At 43.9% G+C, this 20,585-nt stretch overlaps 1 protein-coding gene across 1 annotated transcript in view; it reads right to left on the bottom strand.

Annotated features, from left to right (window-relative positions):
• Positions 1–2,204: 2,204 nt before the first annotated feature.
• rasef (RAS and EF-hand domain containing) overlaps positions 2,205–20,585 on the bottom strand; it is a 69,050-nt gene continuing 50,669 nt past the window's right edge. The window contains exons 13-18 of the mRNA XM_078215400.1: positions 20,080–20,227; positions 15,097–15,178; positions 12,791–12,905; positions 11,485–11,604; positions 9,649–9,725; positions 2,205–2,868 (exon numbers count right to left, since the gene is read on the bottom strand). Of these exons, the coding sequence (XP_078071526.1) occupies positions 2,760–2,868; positions 9,649–9,725; positions 11,485–11,604; positions 12,791–12,905; positions 15,097–15,178; positions 20,080–20,227 (651 nt within the window). The 3' untranslated portion in view covers positions 2,205–2,759. The remainder of the gene's footprint in view (positions 2,869–9,648; positions 9,726–11,484; positions 11,605–12,790; positions 12,906–15,096; positions 15,179–20,079; positions 20,228–20,585) is intronic.

Here is a 20,585-nt window from a genome sequence, read left to right as displayed (position 1 = left end):
ATGGGAGCCCCACCACCTGCAAGCTCCCCCCCCCCCCCAAACCAAACACTACCCTGACTTGGAACTATAATGCTGTTGCTTCACTGTCACAGCGTCAAAATCCTGGAACTATGGGTCTTCTCATTAACGATGCCCTCAGACACCGCATGCTCCCTCTCCAGGGACACCTGGCCGTGAATATAGTCGCGGTAGAGGGGCAGTTGGGTTGGATGACCCCTCCCCCTCCCCCCGGTCACCTGCTGCCTGGACTTGTTGATGGCAAGCTTTCATGCATAATTACTCTGAGCATATTCAAAGTGATCAGGCAGCACACAAACGAGTGACCATGAACTGAGGGAATATAGCAATTGAACAAGTGTTTTATAATAGGAAGGAACAGGGTTTGTGCTGTGAGGGGATAGAAAGCATGATGGAAACGAAGCACAAGTGATTGGGAGTGTTGATGGCAAGGACATTGCTGTGGATCATATTTTGCCTGAACTGCCACACGTATCTACAATTTTTGGAGTAATTGGTGGCTCCTCTCTGCACCACACCACCCACCAGTCAAAATGATCGAGAACAAAAAAAAGGGCAAAGGATAGAAGTAGGAGAGACAAAGGCAAGTGCAACATGAGGACATTAGAAACAACCAACGTGCTTTATCAGGTGAAATTTTGTCCATGGCATGCTGTTCATGACGGTGGAGCCCGAGATGTGCCTCCTGCTTTTTCCCATTTCCAATGCAATTAAAATTTAAGTGCAGGTGGCATGCACAGGAAATAGGTGATTCTGCGATGGGAGGTATTTCAGTACTAAAACCCAGCATAAGCTGTCACTGGAGTAGACCATAAAGAACCTCCTGGTCAAATGGAAAGATTCTGCATCATGGCCACAACTTTCCTGCCCAACTCCAACTTATCAAGAGCAAAAAGGTGGCACAGGTGTTTTTCAAAACTAAAATTTTATACGTAAATATTTCACAATACACTGGTTTTACTTTATTCATGTCTGCATTATTATTTGCTGATATAAGTTACCGCTGCGCAGTAGCAAAAGTATGTACTATCCACAAGATGTACTGCAGCAACTCACTAAGGCTCCATCGACAGCATCTTCCACACTACCACCTAAAAGGACAAGGGCAGCAGATGCATGGGAACCCCACCACCTTCAAGCACCCCCCCAAACCACACACCACCCTGACTTGGAACTATAATGCTGTTGCTTCACTGTCACAGCATCAAAATTCTGGAACTATGGGTCTTCTCACTCTGCATGGCAGCAGCACACCACCACTAGGACAATTGGGTAAATGCTGGTCTAACCAGAGATGCTCACATCTCATGATTTAAAAAAAGTCAAATGTACTGACACATTTCAATTCATATCAACCGTGGAGTTAGGGACATTTCTGTTATTGTGAAAGAAACAATGCTGTACATTTTGTTCATTCTTTATTGATTATTCATCTTGGTGTCCAGTGTTGCACTTGCCATTTTGAGGGATATGATTGAACTTTCTGGCCCTCTCTTCTATGCATTGTAAAGGATATCTTTCAAATTATCCTCAGAATGAATAATTGAAATATAGATGAACTCAAACCCCTGTAAGGACTCTGCCAGCCAACACCCAGAAATGTCCACCACCTGCAGACAGTACTGACACCATCCTTTAGGCCCCTCATGTTCTTACCTTGACTGACTGTTGCCACCTCCCCCAGGATGCCAGACCCTTCCCACTTCAATGCCACTGACCCTACTCCCTGCCCCAACCACTAGCACACCCTTGCCAGTCTGAGAGTCCATTCTCCTGCTCCCCTCTCTTGTGTTTTCGAGTTCAACAAGGAAAACTGGTGACCTGAGACATAACTGCCACAAAGCCAACTGGTGCACACCACCTTCAAAAGAATCCAAATCAGGTGGAACGAGTTTCTTGAGTGCCACTGGCTTTAAGATAGGACTTTATTTTTAAAACTTACACTACCGGGTACTCTCAGCTTGCAAATGTATTACACATATGAATCTGCCACAGGACAGCAAAATGCCCGACATACCATAAACATGCCATTGACTTTATCTATATGTCTCAATGCGCTGTCGTGAATTCAAAATTTCTCATCCTGTCTAATTTGGTCACCCAAATGCCATAGTTTGGACTCTTGTAGGCTCCATACAATAGCCTCCCACCCCAAAGGAAATTATTATGGATTGACAAAACATAATGAAATGCAATGTATCATTTAATAAAGTCCACTAGTGTTGCAGAACACCTAACATCCTTCTCCTTCAGTCACATAAATAATTTATTTACATTTCTAAAGGCCATGTTCACATTGATTTTGTTTATTAAAAATAAATAAATTTATGGCGATAACAGGAGACAAAATGATATTCAAAATACAATTTTAGGAAGCAGCATTATTTCTAGAAACATCTTTTAAATTTGAAATGTAAATAAGACCATTTATATACAAATATAATTAGAGACCAACACACCTTTGCTTCAAATACCCATCTTGCTGGCTAATGCTTTTACAAGATTGAGGCAGACTGATCTCATTGTTCATTGGAATAAACGGAGTACAAACATAGCTAACTATATCTTATTTTAAACTCTAATTTCATCTTGCTCCTCCACTGCCTTTTCATTTGGTTGACCCTTCATATTTCAGCTTCATTACTGTAACTTCCATCTTCAGTATTTTCTAAGGTGCTAAATAATGTATCTTGATCACAAAAAATGCAAAAAAAAGTTCAATTATTGATTCTTCTTCATAGTTAAGTCGTGCAACAATTTTTCATGGGCATCTTCTTGTTCAAGTGTGTGCTAGATAAACTAGCTACAGAGTCCTCATCTGTTTCTTCATTTGCTCTTTTCCTCACTTCCCTGTGGAATGGAATGTCAGATTTATCAATCACAAAGTTATGGTAAAGACTAATTTATAGTGAGATAGCAGGAATCCAGCTTGCCCTTATTGTGTACCATAAAGAAGGAAGATTTCACCTTGCTTTAAGTGAAATCTGAATTTGGGACCATAGTACAATTTTTTTTAACAGGATAGTTTTATTTTGTATCCAATTATGCAACTCCTGGCTTGTCAATGACTCATGCTTACTCTGGGTGCCTAACAGGAAAGAGCATTGCAGTCTGCAACACTAACATTTCTTGCCTCGATAAGCACAAAAGAAAAATCGCTCAGATAGATAGCCAATTGACATGATTTGCCAGTATTAAATTATTCAAATATGTGTATGGTCACAAAAGCAGAAAGTTTTAAATCATAGAATCCCTACAGTACAGAAAGAAGCCATTCGGCCCATCGAGTCTGCACCGACCACAATCCCACCCTACCCCCATATCCCTACATCCCTACATATCATCATTTACACAAGACGCATCTTCAATCTATGTACTGCTCAGTGAAATGTAGATGAAGATCGGAAGATGTAACATGGCAGGTGTTCAAACACCAACATTCACAAAGTTCTGCTACGATCATGTCAGTTTTTTGGTGTAGTACTAAGCCCTACAAACCGTAAGGTTCCATTTCAGTGTTCAGTCTATGCCGAGTTATCTGATCTCAGCCAGAGAAGCACTGCAGTTTAACTCGGCACTCCAGAATCAAGGAAAACACATTCCTGCTACTGAACCCTTTCCATTAGCTTCTGCTGGAGAGTCCAAACCTGTCAATGCTGAGTGAAAACTTGGGCTTGATGATGATGCTTGGCTCAGCTCACAAATGAAAGATGACATAAGAACAGAATATGCTGGAAAAACTCAAGAGGTCTGGCACTATCTGTGGAGAGAGAAACAGAGTTAACGGCCGGAATAATCGGGCCACTCACGCCCAGCCACCGCTACAAGCAAGGACAGGGAATTTGGTGCTCAGCCAAAACTCCGTTCACTGCAGTGGAAGCAGAAAATCCCACCAATGTGAATGGCTAGAAAATTCAGCCCAATGTTTCAAGTCCGTATAACTCTTCAACATTAATGGTTTCTCTCCCCACAGATGCTGCAAGATTTGCTCACTTTTTCCAGCATTTTTTGTTTTTATTTCAGGTTTCCAGCATCAACAGTATTTTGCTTTTATTATTGTGCAGAATGGCACTTTGGGCAAGGAATCACTGGACTGACAGTGACCATGGAACTATACCCAGGCAAGTGTCCATTCCACACGGGGAATGTTTTGAAAGACTAGTGTTTCTACAAATCAGAATTGAAAGGGTAAATAACGTTTGAGAAGGCACCAGTGCCAAGAGTTTTGCCTTTGAATCACTTTACTTGCTAGTGAATTCAACTGTCAGGTAAAGAGGTTTCTCCTGATTGAAGAAAGAGTAATCAGGAGAGGATCCCTGGAATTAAGGGGAGGCAGTGGCGTAGTGGTATTGTCACAGTAAGAAGTTTAACAACACCAGGTTAAAGTCCAACAGGTTTATTTGGTAGCAAAAGCCACACAAGCTTTCGAGGCTCTGAGCCCCTTCTTCAGGTGAGTGGGAATTCTGTTCACAAACAGAACTTATAAGACACAGACTCAATTTACATGAATAATGGTTGAAATGCGAATACTTACAACTAATCCAGTCTTTAAGAAACAAAACAATGGGAGTGGAGAGAGCATCAAGACAGGCTAAAAAGATGTGTATTGTCTCCAGACAAGACAGCCAGTGAAACTCTGCAGGTCCACGCAACTGTGGGAGTTACAAATAGTGTGACATAAATTCTGATTCTAGGATCGCATGATAAAGACTCAGGAGGAAAAAAGCAGAAATATTTATGTGAAATAGTGTGACATAAACCCAATATCCCGGTTGAGGCCGTCCTTGTGTGTGCGGAACCTGGCTATCAGTTTCTGCTCCGCGACTCTGCGCTGTCGTGTGTCGCGAAGGCCGCCTTGGAGAACGCTTACCCGAATATCAGAGGCCGAATGCCCGTGACCGCTGAAGTGCTCCCCAACAGGAAGAGAACAGTCTTGCCTGGTGATTGTCGAGCGGTGTTCATTCATCCGTTGTCGCAGCGTCTGCATAGTTTCCCCAATGTACCATGCCTCGGGACATCCTTTCTTGCAGCGTATCAGGTAGACAACGTTGGCCGAGTTGCAAGAGTATGTACCGTGTACCTGGTGGATGGTGTTCTCACGTGAGATGATGGCATCTGTGTCGATGATCCGGCACGTCTTGCAGAGGTTGCTGTGGCAGGGTTGTGTGGTGTCTTGGTCACTGTTCTCCTGAAGGCTGGGTAGTTTGCTGCGGACAATGGTCTGTTTGAGGTTGTGCGGTTGTTTGAAGGCAAGAAGTGGGGGTGTGGGGATGGCCTTGGCGAGATGTTCGTCTTCATCAATGACATGTTGAAGGCTCCGGAGGAGATGCCGTAGCTTCTCCGCTCCGGGGAAGTACTGGACAACGAAGGGTACTCTGTCCACTGTGTCCCGTGTTTGTCTTCTGAGGAGGTCGGTGCGGTTTTTCGCTGTGGCGCGTTGGAACTGTTGATCAATGAGTCTAGCGCCATATCCTGTTCTTATGAGGGCATCTTTCAGCGTCTGGAGGTGTCTGTTGCGATCCTCCTCATCCGAGCAGATCCTGTGTATACGGAGGGCTTGTCCGTAGGGGATGGCTTCTTTAACGTGTTTAGGGTGGAAGCTGGAGAAGTGGAGCATCGTGAGGTTATCCGTGGGCTTGCGGTACAGTGAGGTGCTGAGGTGACCGTCCTTAATGGAGATGCGCGTGTCCAAGAATGCAACCGATTCCGGAGAGTAGTCTATGGTGAGCCTGATGGTGGGATGGAACTTGTTGATGTCATCATAGAGTTGTTTCAGTGATTGTTCACCATGAGTCCAAAGGAAGAAAATGTCATCGATGTATCTAGTGTATAGCACCGGTTGAAGGTCCCGTGCGGTGAAGAAGTCTTGTTCGAACCTGTGCATGAAGATGTTGGCATATTGAGGTGCAAATTTGGTCCCCATGGCTGTTCCGTGTGTCTGGATGAAGAACTGGTTGTTGAAGGTGAAGATATTGTGGTCCAGGATGAAGCGGATGAGATGTAAAATTGCATCTGGAAACTGGCAGTTGTTGGCGCTGAGCACTGAGGCCGTTGCAGCAATGCCATCGTCATGGGGGATGCTGGTGTAGAGTGCTGAGACATCCATTGTGACGAGGAGCGCTCCTGGTTCAACTGCTCCATGTGTGCCAAGTTTCTGTAGGAAGTCCGTCGTGTCGCGACAAAAGCTGGGGGTTCTTTGTACAATGGGTTTCAGGATGCCCTCGACATAGCCGGAGAGGTTCTCGCACAGGGTCCCATTGCCCGATACGATGGGACGGCCGGGTGTGTTTGCCTTGTGTATCTTCGGGAGGCAGTAGAGATCTCCAACGCGGGGAGTACGTGGGATGAGAGCACGGAGGGTGTTCTGAAGGTCCGGATCAAAGGTCTTGATCAGAGTGTTGAGTTGACGGGTGTGTTCTTTGGTCGGATCTGCAGGTAACTGTCTGTAGTGTTCCTCGTTGTTGAGTTGTCGGTACACTTCTTTGCAGTAATCCGTTCTGTTCAGTATGACGATGGCCCCTCCTTTGTCTGCTGGTTTGATGACAATGTTGCGGTTGGTCTTGAGAGCGTGGATGGCGTTACGTTGTGCTTGGGTGATGTTCGGGGCTGTCTTGTGAGTGCGGCTGATGAATTTGGTGTTGACGCACCTCCTGACGGCTTGGGCATACATGTCAAGTCGAGGGCAGCGGCCTTCCGGAGGAGTCCAATTCGACTCTTTCCTCTTCGGATGCACTGCGGATCTCTCTGTCGGCTGTTCCAGTTCATTGGCTGTCTCATTGTGTTCGTTGTCCTCCTGAGTCTTTATCATGCGATCCTAGAATCAGAATTTATGTCACACTATTTGTAACTCCCACAGTTGCGTGGACCTGCAGAGTTTCACTGGCTGTCTTGTCTGGAGACAATACACATCTTTTTAGCCTGTCTTGATGCTCTCTCCACTCCCATTGTTTTGTTTCTTAAAGACTGGATTAGTTGTAAGTATTCGCATTCCAACCATTATTCATGTAAATTGAGTCTGTGTCTTATAAGTTCTGTTTGTGAACAGAATTCCCACTCACCTGAAGAAGGGGCTCAGAGCCTCGAAAGCTTGTGTGGCTTTTGCTACCAAATAAACCTGTTGGACTTTAACCTGGTGTTGTTAAACTTCTTACTGTGTTTACCCCAGTCCAACGCCGGCATCTCCACATCATGACTACCATAGACACCGCAAACTGCCGGCTCCAAGTGGAGAGGATCGCCAAGAAGATCGCGCATATCGACACAGACATCAAGTTTCTCATGCGATCCTAGAATCAGAATTTATGTCACACTATTTGTAACTCCCACAGTTGCGTGGACCTGCAGAGTTTCACTGGCTGTCTTGTCTGGAGACAATACACATCTTTTTAGCCTGTCTTGATGCTCTCTCCACTCCCATTGTTTTGTTTCTTAAAGACTGGATTAGTTGTAAGTATTCGCATTCCAACCATTATTCATGTAAATTGAGTCTGTGTCTTATAAGTTCTGTTTGTGAACAGAATTCCCACTCACCTGAAGAAGGGGCTCAGAGCCTCGAAAGCTTGTGTGGCTTTTGCTACCAAATAAACCTGTTGGACTTTAACCTGGTGTTGTTAAACTTCTTACGGTATGGGTAAGACCATTTGAAATGACCCTTCAAAAGGTTTCCAAATCCTGACTATGGTTCACGACTCCTCTGAGGGGCGCTGAAGCACAAAACATGGAGAAACTGGCCTGACTACATATAAATTGCAGCGGGCTGGATAGCCCAATGCCACAATAGAGCCAGCCAGGTCAAGAATGCATCCACACTGGTCAAAGTTGCTGCTGCCGGAAATGGGGGCGGGAATCCGGTCCAGTTAGCATTTGGAAAGTCTTTTCTCTTTCCCTTTTGCCCATGAACACCGAGGATATAGAGGAATTTGCAGAACTGCCCAGAGCTGAAAATGAACAAACTGGAATAACACAATAAAAACCAGTGACAGGAAAATCTTAACTACAAACCCACTCATTGAAACAAGTAACCAATATTCAGGAAAAAAAAGGCTGCATAGAGTCCTTCAATAAAGTAGAACACTGGTCATGAATCCCCACTTGTCCTAAATACATACAAAACTATCAAAAAATTATGCTGTGCTTGTCCCATATCTTGTTCAAAACATTCAGCATTAAAAATTTAATTCACTTTTCCATATAACAGGAGGTGTGACTCATTTGAAAACAGCAAAGGAAAATCACGATCTGGGTTGAATATAAGTAGCAGATAGTACAATGGAGCATTGTTTTATATTTATGCTCTGTCATGTAGGAGTTCCCAATCTGGGCCATGGTTACACTGGAAGGTGCCGAGTAGAATCCAAGCACTTCCCTAAAGGGCCTGAAGGAAAAATCAGAGAAAATTGTTCCAGATCTTTCTTCTGCACCTCCTGCCATATGCTTAGAGCAACATCGGTGAAGGTGTGGGAGCTAATCATCTACCTAGCCCCTCTCTCAACATATTCAGCAAATCATTTAAAGAAGATGCCATAAAGTGGAAGCAGCAAAAATATCTGAAAGTGGAAGCCAGAATGTTGAAAACCGCGTAATGGAGATTGTAGTCAGGGTCACCATCACTTGCATGACATCAAACCACTGGATCATATGACTCTGCTAATTATTGCCATTAATAAAATGATTTCATCATACCTTCATATAAACAAGAATAGCAGTGTCCAGATGGTAAACGCTGTTTTTTTTCGGCACTGATATCTTGTCCAATAAACAAGAGCCATAAAATGTTACAGCTGGATGACATCTACCTGGATGATGTCAGTGTTCCCCATGATTAAATTTAAATGCAAGAAAATAGTTCAATCCAAAACAGTAATTCTCTGATTTCATGCTCCTGGAGGAGCCTCATCCAGTCAGAGAAATTAGAAATTCAGGTGTCCAACACATGCAATTTTAAACCATTTAAAAATTAATTATTTTAAATTAATAGCTGGAAAATCATTGGTGGTATGTCTACTTTTCCAATATGTTCTCCAAGCCAGGAGGGGTCCTCAGTGGGACTGTGACTTTTCAGTATTACCTCTACTGTGGTACAAAACCCAGAAACACAATTGAGTGTTTTTTGTCTGTATGAAAATGTACATATTACTTTAGAATCGCTGAATAACTGTTGATCACATATGGTGATGGGGAAGGTAAATTATCATTGCTTCTTCTCAGACCGCAACCAGAACAATCATTACCTTTCATGTGTTTTAGCTCAGCCACCCAATCCAGTCCCATTTGTTGACTTGTAACTTTAGTATATTGATGTAAGGTAAGGCCTGCACATTGATCTCTCATGTTAATTAAGAACAATCAAAATTCACCCCCGTCATTCCCTATTAACTCTCTCCCTCAAGTATATCCAGACCAATGAGTATAGGTCTGTACATCTTTTTACCCCAGTATCCACAGAAATCTAATGTAAAATTCTTTGTTTGCTTACTTAGTCGAGAACAGACAGCTAGTTAGCCAGGAGGGTTATTCAGGGGTAGTGTGTGTTACTATCTGAACATTCTATCAAGTTGTCTTTGTCTGTTTACTCCATCTCATGTATGATTCCATGGTCCCGTTAATCTAATTAATAAATTCAATGATTACCGAGCGAGGTGAAGCACTGCTTCAATAATGTTTGAACCATCCTTCGCACTTGTTTCACAGAACAGCACGTTGTATGTCTGTCAAGAAAACAAAAACAAAATGAATAAGACTCACTCTTATAATTTGGTATCCTTAAAATTGCAGCCAGGACAGCATTTCAAACTGATGGTCGCTGGCCATTAGCAGGTGGGGGAACCCACTGGACTCTTGTTAAACTGAACCATGATATTAGCATTCTGCTTTTGGGTTCCCTGGGCAATCGGGTGGGATGATGTGCTGGGTCTGTCAAAGAATGGGTTTTGAATAGTCTTTATCTACAATGGGTCACTTGTAGATAGACTTTTGAGTCTGCAGCAACTAGAGGAATAGAGAGGAGGACTGGGAAAGCAGTTTTCCGGGTCGCTCACTCTTACCTGGAAGACTTGCAGCAGGATCTGAAGAGCTGCAGTGAGGTGACCTTTCAATAATGGGAGAAAGAGGACAGCCTCGCCAACCAGGCAACTTGATCAGTTGATCAAATAAGCCAACAGCAGACGTGTGTCCACCAATTCCCCCAGTCTGGAAAGCGTGCATCAAGAGAATCCAGTATCTCAGGAAGATGCAAAAAGTAAGTGTCAAGAAGGTGCCAAGTTCCACACACGGACTTTCCCAGATTCTCCTGCACAGCACTCTTCTGAGAAACATATCTTACAGCTCCACTCATTTCTCTCTCAGGTACCTTACATTCGCACGTTAGCAGCAAATACACACCTCATCCCAGTGCCTTCCTGCACTCATTCCTCCCAGTCATCCTCAAGGAATATTGTCCTTCCCTGGTATCCACAGAAGCCATTATTAATGCTCATAATGTTCTGCTCCTCTCTCCATGCAGAAGAGGGCCACAAGCTAGGGAAAGGCAGGAGTCCCAGTTTGAGGATGGGGGAGGGGGTGGAGAAGAATAGGCCTCCGGTGACAGATACCTTGACAACTATTGGTAATGCATGCCCACTTGACCGCTGGGAAGGAGGCTGAAAATGTTATCAGTGACCTGCTGTAAAAGCCTGAGCCTCCTGAGGCACTGCTGGTCATTCATGGTGAGAGATCTGATCCACTGCTGGTTAGTGATTTTGACTCACTTCAGTGAGATCTAGGTGCCCATCCCCTTGCTATTTGAATATTTAAAATATCCAACAGTAGCAAGGGTTCTCCACGTGCACTCAAAGCCAACTGGATGAAACCCAAAGTGGATGGGACGATATCAGGATCCTTGCCAGGCAGCACCTTTAGGAGATATAACTCTCTCTTGTATTCAAACACACTTCTCTTTGCCAGTAAAGATTCCTCTCAAAATTTTCTAGTTAATGGTTAGAGAACTAGCAAATCAGTGTTTTTCTCAGCTTTTGAGAGATTGATTGCTCTGAAGTGTGTGCCTATACTTTGAAGAGTATAATGACACTCAGAAAAATTCACTATATTTTACTTTACATCCAATTTCCCCAGACATATAACAACATAGGACGGCATGGCAGCACAGTGGTTAGCACTGCTGCCTCACAGCACCAGGGCCCAGGTTCAATTCCGACCTCGGGTCACTGTCTGTGTGGAGTTTGCACTTTCTCCCAGTGTCTGCGTGGGTTTCCTCCGGGTGCTCCGGTTTCCACCCACAGTCCAAAGATGTGCGGTATAGGTTGATTGGCCATGCTAAATTTCCCCTCATGTCAGGGAGATGAGCAAGGTAAATGTGTGGGGTTAGGTGAATAGGGCCTGGGTGGGATGTGGTTGGTACAGACTCAATGGGCCGAATGGCCTCCTGTTGGGACTCTATGATTTTTAGTGTTTCAGTTCTTTGATTCTTACCATGGCCAGTTTCTCTCCGTAGCTAACAGGGACGGATTTCTGTCCTTCTTGCATCGCCCTCTCTCTCAGATCTGCTTTGTTTCCCACTAACATGATCGGAATATTTTCATTGGTCGATTCCTTTAAATTAAACAAAAATGAATAAGGTTCCCATAATGTCTTCTTATAATCACAGGCAAGTCATTACTATATATGTTTTTCTTGCGCCTCTTCACTTAAAGGGGTGTTACCCTTTAGAAGTACAGTTCGGCAATTTTGTTTTACATTTTGGGATTGAATGGAACTGGAAAACCAAGCAGCATTTTCATTGTGCCAGTGTTACACACAAACAATGTGATAGTGTAACTAATGTAGTTATCATTTATGCCGTTATTTCTCCATGTTATAAAAAGAGAAAATGCTGAAAATGACAAAGCACTTTGCTTTCTTTCCCCTGCCAGCATTTATTTTGCTTCAGCTCCCCCCCAAATATGCTGTCTCTGAAGAAGTTGTGCTCCTTTCTGGAAGGTCTGACAGATCCAAATCACTTACCATTAAGTGCAGTTCATTTCTAATATTATCTACATTCCTTTAAATTTGGTAGTTCATTTATTTTTGTTTAAAGTTGACATTTATTTGTAATATGAGCCCCGATAAGTTCACCAAATCATAAGCGAGTGGCATACTGCAGTATGCTGGGCTTCAATATATTCTATCACACAGTACGATTTCCCACATTAAGGAATTCTCAATCCAACAGGTCACATTGGAATGACAAACCCCTTTTCTTGTGGACCAGGTTATGTCGCTCCCGCATGCTTCCTTAATGCTGAGGTGTGGCAGTAGCCTTTCACCTTCTAAGCCAAAAAGGGTAAATTTCTATGGAGATCCACTTTATGTTCGGTAGAAGAGTCACGGATACCCCGGAACAAAGGCAGGAGAAACCCTTCAAAACTTCAGCTGGATCACATGGTGTGTAGCCAAGGAAATTGGAGGGTGAGAGAAAAATAAGCAGAGAGTTTTAATAGAACACTGACGTAAGATTAATAAAAGTGAGAATATGGTATATCAATATGAGACCTGTGCACTGGACTTTACAAGATAGAAGTAATGTTCCTAAATAATGCGCCAAGTACAATTTCAATGGATTAAAAGCTGTGGGAACTGTGCAACTGGTTTCATGATAAATGCACAGGAAGGTGAGGCTCAATATTCACAGCACAATTTGTCAGGATAGGTTATCCTTCCCCAGTCAGTTTACATTAACCATGTTGCATTCAGCCTAATATATCTTAAATCTATCTAACATCAAAACAGGATCATTCACCTCAATCATGTCAACCCACTCTCGTACATTGAGGAAACTTTTTTCACAGGTGACATCATATAGCAATAAAACGCCATCCGCACGCCTAAAATACGATTTGGCAATACTCCGAAATCTGAAACATAAACAATAGTTTATTTATAGTGTCACAAGTAAGCTTACATTAACACTGCAATGAAGTTGCTGTGAAAATCCCCTAGTCGCCACACTCCGGTGCCTGTTCGGGTACACTGAGGGAGAATTTAGCATGGCCAATGCACCTAACCAGCATGTCTTTCGGACTGTGGGAGGAAACCAGAGCACCCGGAGGAAACCCATGTAGACACGGGGAAAACGTGCAGACTCGACACAGACAGTGACCCAAGCCAAAAGGATCTTGGTGCCCGTTTCTCTGTTACCAATTTCATTACCCGAAAAAAAATGAATACTATTGAACGAATACATTATTGGAGATATTAACACATTATGCGTAATTAAGCGTGTAAATGTTTACTTTGATCAAATTGAATCCATTTCAGGAATCCACGCTGCAGTGTTCAGCTCTGGAGTGTCCATACCTTGGCTGATACAGGTGGTGTTTTGGTAGCAAACTTGCACTGCATGTGTACACTTCTGTGTGGACCACACTCAAGACCACTCTGGAAATACTCTGCTGATCAGGCAGCATCCAGGGAGAGAAGCAGTGTCAACACTTCAGAGCAGCACTGTCAGTTGCTGTGAAAGTGATCATGCCATTGGGATCTTTCCAAGCTGGAATAAGTTCGAATATCTCAAAAATGTAAAAGCAAAATACTGACTCTGCTTGAAATCAAAAATAAAAACAAAAATTGCTGGAAATGTCCAGTTGATCAGGCAACATCCAGGGAGAGAAACAGTGTGAACATTTCAGGTTGCTGACCCTTCATCAGAACTGAGGAAAGATAGAAAATATAACAATTTATGAACAAGTGGGTGGGTGCAGAAGAACAAAGCGAAGATCTATGTTCAGCTAGAAGGCAGGAGAACTTAAATGACAAAAAGTGTCAAGATACAAAAGGCCAAAGGGAGCAGTGATGGGACAGGTAAAGAAACAAAGGTGTGCCCAGATGAAGTAGGTAACAGCCTTCCAGAATCAACGTAAAGGGATAATGAATGATATTGGAAGGAACTGAAGCAGCAAACAAAAATAAAATGGACATGAAACAAATAGGAGGTAGAGATTGCGATCGAAAATTGCTGAACTCAATATTAAGCCCAGAACACTGTAGTTGAAAGCCTATTCAGGCTAAAGATGGAAAGGTCAGAATGAGAGTAAGGTAGAGAATTGAAATGACCAACATCAGGTAGCTCAGTCACGCTCGCAGAAACAATGGAGAACTCAACATCAAGTTCAACAATTTTAGATCATGACAACTGCCACCATTTTGTTTCATTTTAGGTTTATTTTGCCAATTTGTTTTTTCCTTGGTTATTTCATTATTCCTTCACTTTGCATTCAAATTGCAGTCATCTAGCCATTTAAACCTCATCTAGACACATCTTTTGATTCTTTGCCTGACTCATTTGGCTTTTGTAGAGTGAAATCTTTTGTCATTTAATCTCTTCTGTCTCCTATCCATTTACAGACCTTTCCTTTTGTTCTTCCCACTTCCACTTGCTCAAAATCTATTACATTTCTAGCTTCTCTCAGATCTGATCAAAAGAAAATCAAACTGAAATGTTAACACTCTATTTCACTCCATTGATGCTGCCTGAGTATTTTAGCACTCTCTGTTTTTATAACTATCATCGAGTTAACAACCACTGAAGTATGAAGGGAAAAAACTGATTCTCCTTATGCCAGGAGAGAGCATTATATTGTATTCTCTCTGCCCACAGAGGAGCAGGCAGAGTGTGCATGTGACTTTGCCAGGACAGCAGGCTTCCCCTTCATATCAGCTGCCATCGACTGCACGCATGGGGCTTTGCAGGCGCCACAACTGAATGTAGAAATATACCACAAATGCATTGGAAACCATGAAGCATTTTCATGCATTCTAAACTCAGGAGCACTGGACTAGTGTTATTTCTAGTTGAGATTCAGTGAATAGATTGGAAGATTTTTTTTTAAGATCACATCACAGATTGCATCATCACATTCTTCTATTTACTGGCAAGGCTTGAGATATGCACCAGATGGCAATGACCTCTTTTCCATTTTCTGTCCCTTACCAAGATGCTGCCCAAAAGCTGATGACATGAAAAATAAAACATGCATCTTGCATGCAGACTTGGCTTCAATATATATGTTGTTTCATTAATTTCAAACTTGCTCATTTCTGAACTACCTTTCTTGGCCTGCAGTGTCCCACAACTGCAACACCGTTTGCTCTCCATCGACAATCAAAGTTTTCATCTGAAAATCGACTCCTGCATGAAGAACATAAGAACATGGAGGATAAGAGCATGTTGTTCTCAGTGACATTCACAGGTACACAGTCGGTTTCGGTTTGCATCCTGATCATGCCCAGCTTCACCCTTGCTTTACTGCTGTTCTCCATGACTCTCAGCTTTCTCCGTGCCATCAGATTACCTGTGACGTTAAGTTATGAATGTTTCCAAATTTCTTCCAGGAGATTATGGCAACCTTGTTGAGAGATATAGGGTCCTATTTGACCATTTAAATTCGAAGTGCTGGGCGGACTTGAAACTGGGAGTGTTTCGGATCCAACTTTTAGACCCGTTCTCAGGCGCCCCCATTTCTGCCTGAAAAAATGGCAGCGATTCTGAATCGAGCTGCCGAAGCCTGTGGGCGGGGCTTATCATGCCCGAGACACTGCTGCTCCAATCGGAACCTTCAACTGCGCATGCGCAGTAAAAATATAGAAAAGCGCTCCCCTGCCACATCGCGCCCGGGCTGGATAATGCCTACTCCCTGGCCCCCACAAACATTGCCTCACCCCCACAACATAACTGACCCCCTTATTCCCCACCCACCCCACTACGCAGACCAGTCACAGCCCACTTCCCACGCCCCCCGCCCCCCCACCGATTGCATGCAGAGTGGCAGTGGACCCCCCCTTCCCCCCCCACCGATCAAACGCAGAGTGGCAGCAGACCCCCCCGTCCCTCCCACAAGAGAGCAATCTGACCCACCTCCCCTCCCCACACCCACCAGAGAGCCATCTGACCCAACTCCCTCCTCCCCCCACCAGAGAGCCATCTGACCCATCTCCCCGACTCCCCCAACCACCGATCTGAGTCAGTGAGCCGCCGGAAGCTCTGAACTTACCTCCTCAGAAACTGGAGCGCCCGAATTGGACCTTTGCAGACCATGTTTGTTTCGCGCCGAATCTGGACGGGCGAATGCAGTGGTAAAGGGGGAAGTGCCCATAAGTTTGGGCGTGCAGCCCATTAAGACAATTGAAATGAATGCAAATACATTTAAATTGCCGGCACGCCTGTTTCGGACACGGTCCCAATGCGGCCATTTTCAGACATTGGTAAAGGGGGAACGGGCACGGATTGTACTACTCGCCTCACGCCCGACTTTACCAAGTTTTCACGCCCGTAAACAGGCGCAACTTGATGGTAAAAATCGGGCCCATAGGATTCTCACGGGGGTTGACCAGGTAGATGCCAAAAGGTTGTTTCCCCCTGTCGGAGAGTCTAGGACTCGAGGGCATAATAATTTCAGAGTAAGGGGTTACCCATTTAAGACACAGATGAGGAGGAATGTCTTCTCTCAGAGGCTAGTGGATCTGTGGAATCCGTTACCACAGAGGGCTGTAAAGGCTGGATCGTTAAGATAGATATTTTTAATCAGGAAGGGAATTAAGGTTATGGGGATAAGGCAGGAAAGTGGGGTTGAGGATTATCATATCAATTGAATGGTGAAGCAGATTTGATGGGCTGAATGGCCTACTTCTGCACCTATGTCTTATGGCCCTATGATCACTTTTAACTCTAGTCTGCTCCCTTGTCACTGCCTCCGTACCCTCCTCAGCGTTTTGCTCAGGCTATATCAAGCCATGAAAAAGTCTTGGCATTCTGTTCAACCAGAAGCCCTGATTAAAAACCGTACCCCATTCATCATCAAGACAACAAATGTCCATCCCATAACACTGCCTACCACAGTGAAATCTTTATCCACATGTTTCATTCCTCTAAATTCAATTTCAACATCTGTCTTCCATTGTATACCGCTGCATAAACTCCAATGTGTCCAAAATTCAGCTGTGGTCCAGTGGCTAACACTGCTGCTTTACAGTGCCAGAGACACAGTTACAATTCCAGCCTCGATCACTGTCTGCATAGAGCTTACACATTCTCTTGTGTCTGCATGGGTTTCCTCCCACACTCCAAAGGTGTGCGGGTTAGGTTGATTGACCATGCTAAATTACCCCTTAGTAGGGGTAAATACATAGGCTTATGGGGATAAGGCTTGGGTGGGATTGTCAGTGCGGGCTCGATGGGCTGAATGGCCTCCTTTTGCACTGTCGGGATTCTATGATTCTATGCTTGCTGCTCTCATGCACATTGCATCTATCCTCACTGGTCAATGCTGTCTCAGTCCCCCAACAGATTTAATTTAAAATAAAATCCTCATTCTTGCCCTTTATTTTCTAATCTCTGTGGTCCCATTCCAATTCTATCAGAACTCCCCAGTCGTGTCCCTTCTTGCATCCTTCATTCCTCAGACCCAAGTCTTGTGCATGTGGCCCCCCCTTTACTCTACCACTGCTAGCAAACTCATCCGCTGCCTCAGTGCTTCATTTTACAATTGACAATGCGATCTACTGTTGTAATAATGAGGTTTCATTGCCAATTATTCTTTATTTTTGTGTGTTAATCATGTTCTAAAGGCCATGAATATGAAAATGGTGCTAGTGATAAAACATTTTGGGGAAAGATTTTGTAAACAATTTAAATGGTAATAGTTGGGGAGCAACTTTTCAGATCTCTAATCTGTAAACCTAAATTTAACATTGCATGCAGCTGCAAATTCAATATCAATTGTAGGTATCAGCCTTGAATTAGTGATCAGAGTAGTTTAAAATTCATTTATTAGTATCACGAGTAGGCTTACATTAACACTGCAATGAAGTTACTGTGAACATCCCCTAGTCGCCACACTCCGGCGCCTGTTCTGGTACACTGGGAGAGAACTTAGCATGGTCAACGCACCTAACCAGCACGTCTTTCGGACTGTGGGAGGAAACTGGAGCACCCGGAGCAAACCCACGCAGACACGGGAAGACTCCACACAGACAGTGACCCAAGCCGGAATTGAACCCAGGTCCCTGGCACTGTGAGGCAGCAGTGCTAATCACTATGCCATCGTGCCACCCTAATTCAGGGCTTAAACAAAAATTAAGCTGACGCATCAGTGCATTGCAGAGGGAGTACTACACTGTCAGCGGCTGATGTCTTTCGGATGAGCCTGTTAAACTAGCATCTGTCATCTCACGTAGATGTCAAAGATTCAGGACTCTATTCAAAGTAGAACAGGGGATTTTTCCTGATGTCTTGGCCAATAATTACCCACCAACGAACATCAATAAAACATATGGGGCGGGATCTTACCAGTTTTCCACACCAGTCAATTGGCACAGTGAGGCGGTAAGATAGGGCGAGGGGTGAAAAATCGGGTTCGCATCTGACTTCTCGCCTCTCATGATCTTTCTGGCCCCATTCTGCCAGCAAAATCAGCCTGATTTAAATATTAGTTACATGTACAACATGTCATTAACACGCCCTTATCTTTAAAGTATTACACAATAGACACAATAGACCAGGATCAATTACCTTAGTCCCCTCGCCGGTGAAGATCCTCACCAGTGAGGAACACAAATGGTCTCCACCAACAGGGACAAGATGTGATGGCCTCGCCGGTGGGACCAGACACCATTGAAGCATCCTGGGTGGTCGGTGCCCACCAGGCAGTGCCAAGGGATGGGGCCATGATGGGGCAAGCTCCAAATAGGGGTAGGCAGTTGACCAGCCAGGCAACGATATCTCCCAGTACACTGTGCATACAGTGTACATACACAGTTTACTGGGAGATTGGGGCGCTTGCACAATGATGCCCCTAGACTTCAGCTACCAGCCTCATGGGCGTGCTAAGACTCCACCCACCCACTACTGGTGAGATTCACATGACAACCTCTGTATTGTACAGGGTGCCGTAAATTACCATGACTTACCCCACTGGAAAAACAGGTGAGAAAACCTTCCATTTACACTTAGAATTTTTTGGAGAAAATTACGTCCATGGCCAGACTTTGCAGTCAGTGGTGCAACAGCGGTTCATATTTGGCACTAAGTCAAGAGGATTTCCAGTGCAACACAAACATGCACAAACAGATGTGCAAACTTCCAAAGTTGCTGTCAGCTTCCGTGAAAAGATGAATGCTGAGCTTCACTGTCATTATCACAGCAGAAGCTGGGCAGATGTTTGGTAATTTAACTCACTGCTGTTTGTGGAATATCGCTGGGTATAAATTCACTGTTGCAGCTCCTTCCAGTAGTGATTACACTTCAAAAGTACTTCAATCGATATAAACTATTTGGATGTCATGACACCATGAAAAGTTCTATACAGATGCAACTTATGAAATATAAAGAAGCACTAATACCTTAAAGATAAGGAAGGCACTACAGAGGCCTAGAAAATGCTCAAGTCTTGTGGCTGCAACAGAAGGTTTAGGAAATATACAGTGTTGCTGCAAGGTTATCTTCTTGGGACCTTATCAGATAGAACATCCATCACTACAGTCCCCCAAGTCAGGGGAAGGACCAATGACTCCCTACACTGGGTGGTCCCATTTTCTTGTTCCGAGTAAGAGGCAAGTTTGAATGCCGCTACACCCAATAAAATCAGGCATATCTGCTTGCTGAAGCTGCAAGTGGGCCCACTTAGGTTGGGTGGAGAAAGCACAATGCTTCATTTTCTGCAAGTGAATTGTTCAAACCAGCCAGCTCTTTCTAGGTTTCCAGGCTTGGCAATGGAGGTGGGGTTTGGCATCGAAGCTAAATCAGGGTTTCTGGTTGAACAGAATGACATAGGTGTCTTCTGGGCAAGTACAGTTTAGTGAGATGGAAAGCACAGTCCATAGCAAGACATGGTCCTCATGAAACCGTCAGGATCGTGCCCCGATGGATTTTCTGGGTTAGAGACTGGACAGAGACTCAATGACCTCTACATGAACAATGGGTATTCTGACGGATGCTTATAAAATAGGCAGTCAAGGCTAAAGGAGCTGACTGACAATGTGATCAAGATGTGAGGAAATTAAGGGAAACAAGTTGTTTAAGCTGATGAAACATACCTAAAGTGGCACTGGTGTTCCCACGAAATTCATTTTTGCAGAGTCGTAGAAGGAAGCTCGACTTGCCCACGGCTGCGTCCCCAACAAGCACTATCTTGAAAGCCTTGTCTGACTGAGGATATTTGAAGTTCCCAGTTGTGCTATTAGGCTGAAAAAGGGTAAGATTGAATCAGAATGACTTTGGTCCTTTCAAAGGCCAATTATGAGCTCCGAGCCAAGCAAAATAATCACTTTTGACTTTCGAGTGGATCAGTCTTTTATCAGGTTCACCTATTGTCCACATCCATTTACATGAATGAGCAGTGCAACAGTCAGATTGGAAATTATTCTATTTCTCCGTATCCCACATTTATTTTTAACCCAACTGTACGTGCAATATGAGATAGACTAAACATGTAGATCTATTTGGATGGAGCTTAGAGATCTAATGGGAAAAAAATCAGCTCTAAATGGTCATGTTGCTAACAAATTCTTGCTGGCAGGCATTTAAACACAAGTATCCATTT

Source organism: Mustelus asterias, chromosome 6, assembly GCF_964213995.1.
Source record: "Mustelus asterias chromosome 6, sMusAst1.hap1.1, whole genome shotgun sequence".
NCBI lineage: Eukaryota > Metazoa > Chordata > Chondrichthyes > Carcharhiniformes > Triakidae > Mustelus > Mustelus asterias.
The sequence above is the reverse complement of the archived record's forward strand: the minus strand, read 5'-3'. Positions and strand labels throughout refer to the sequence as shown.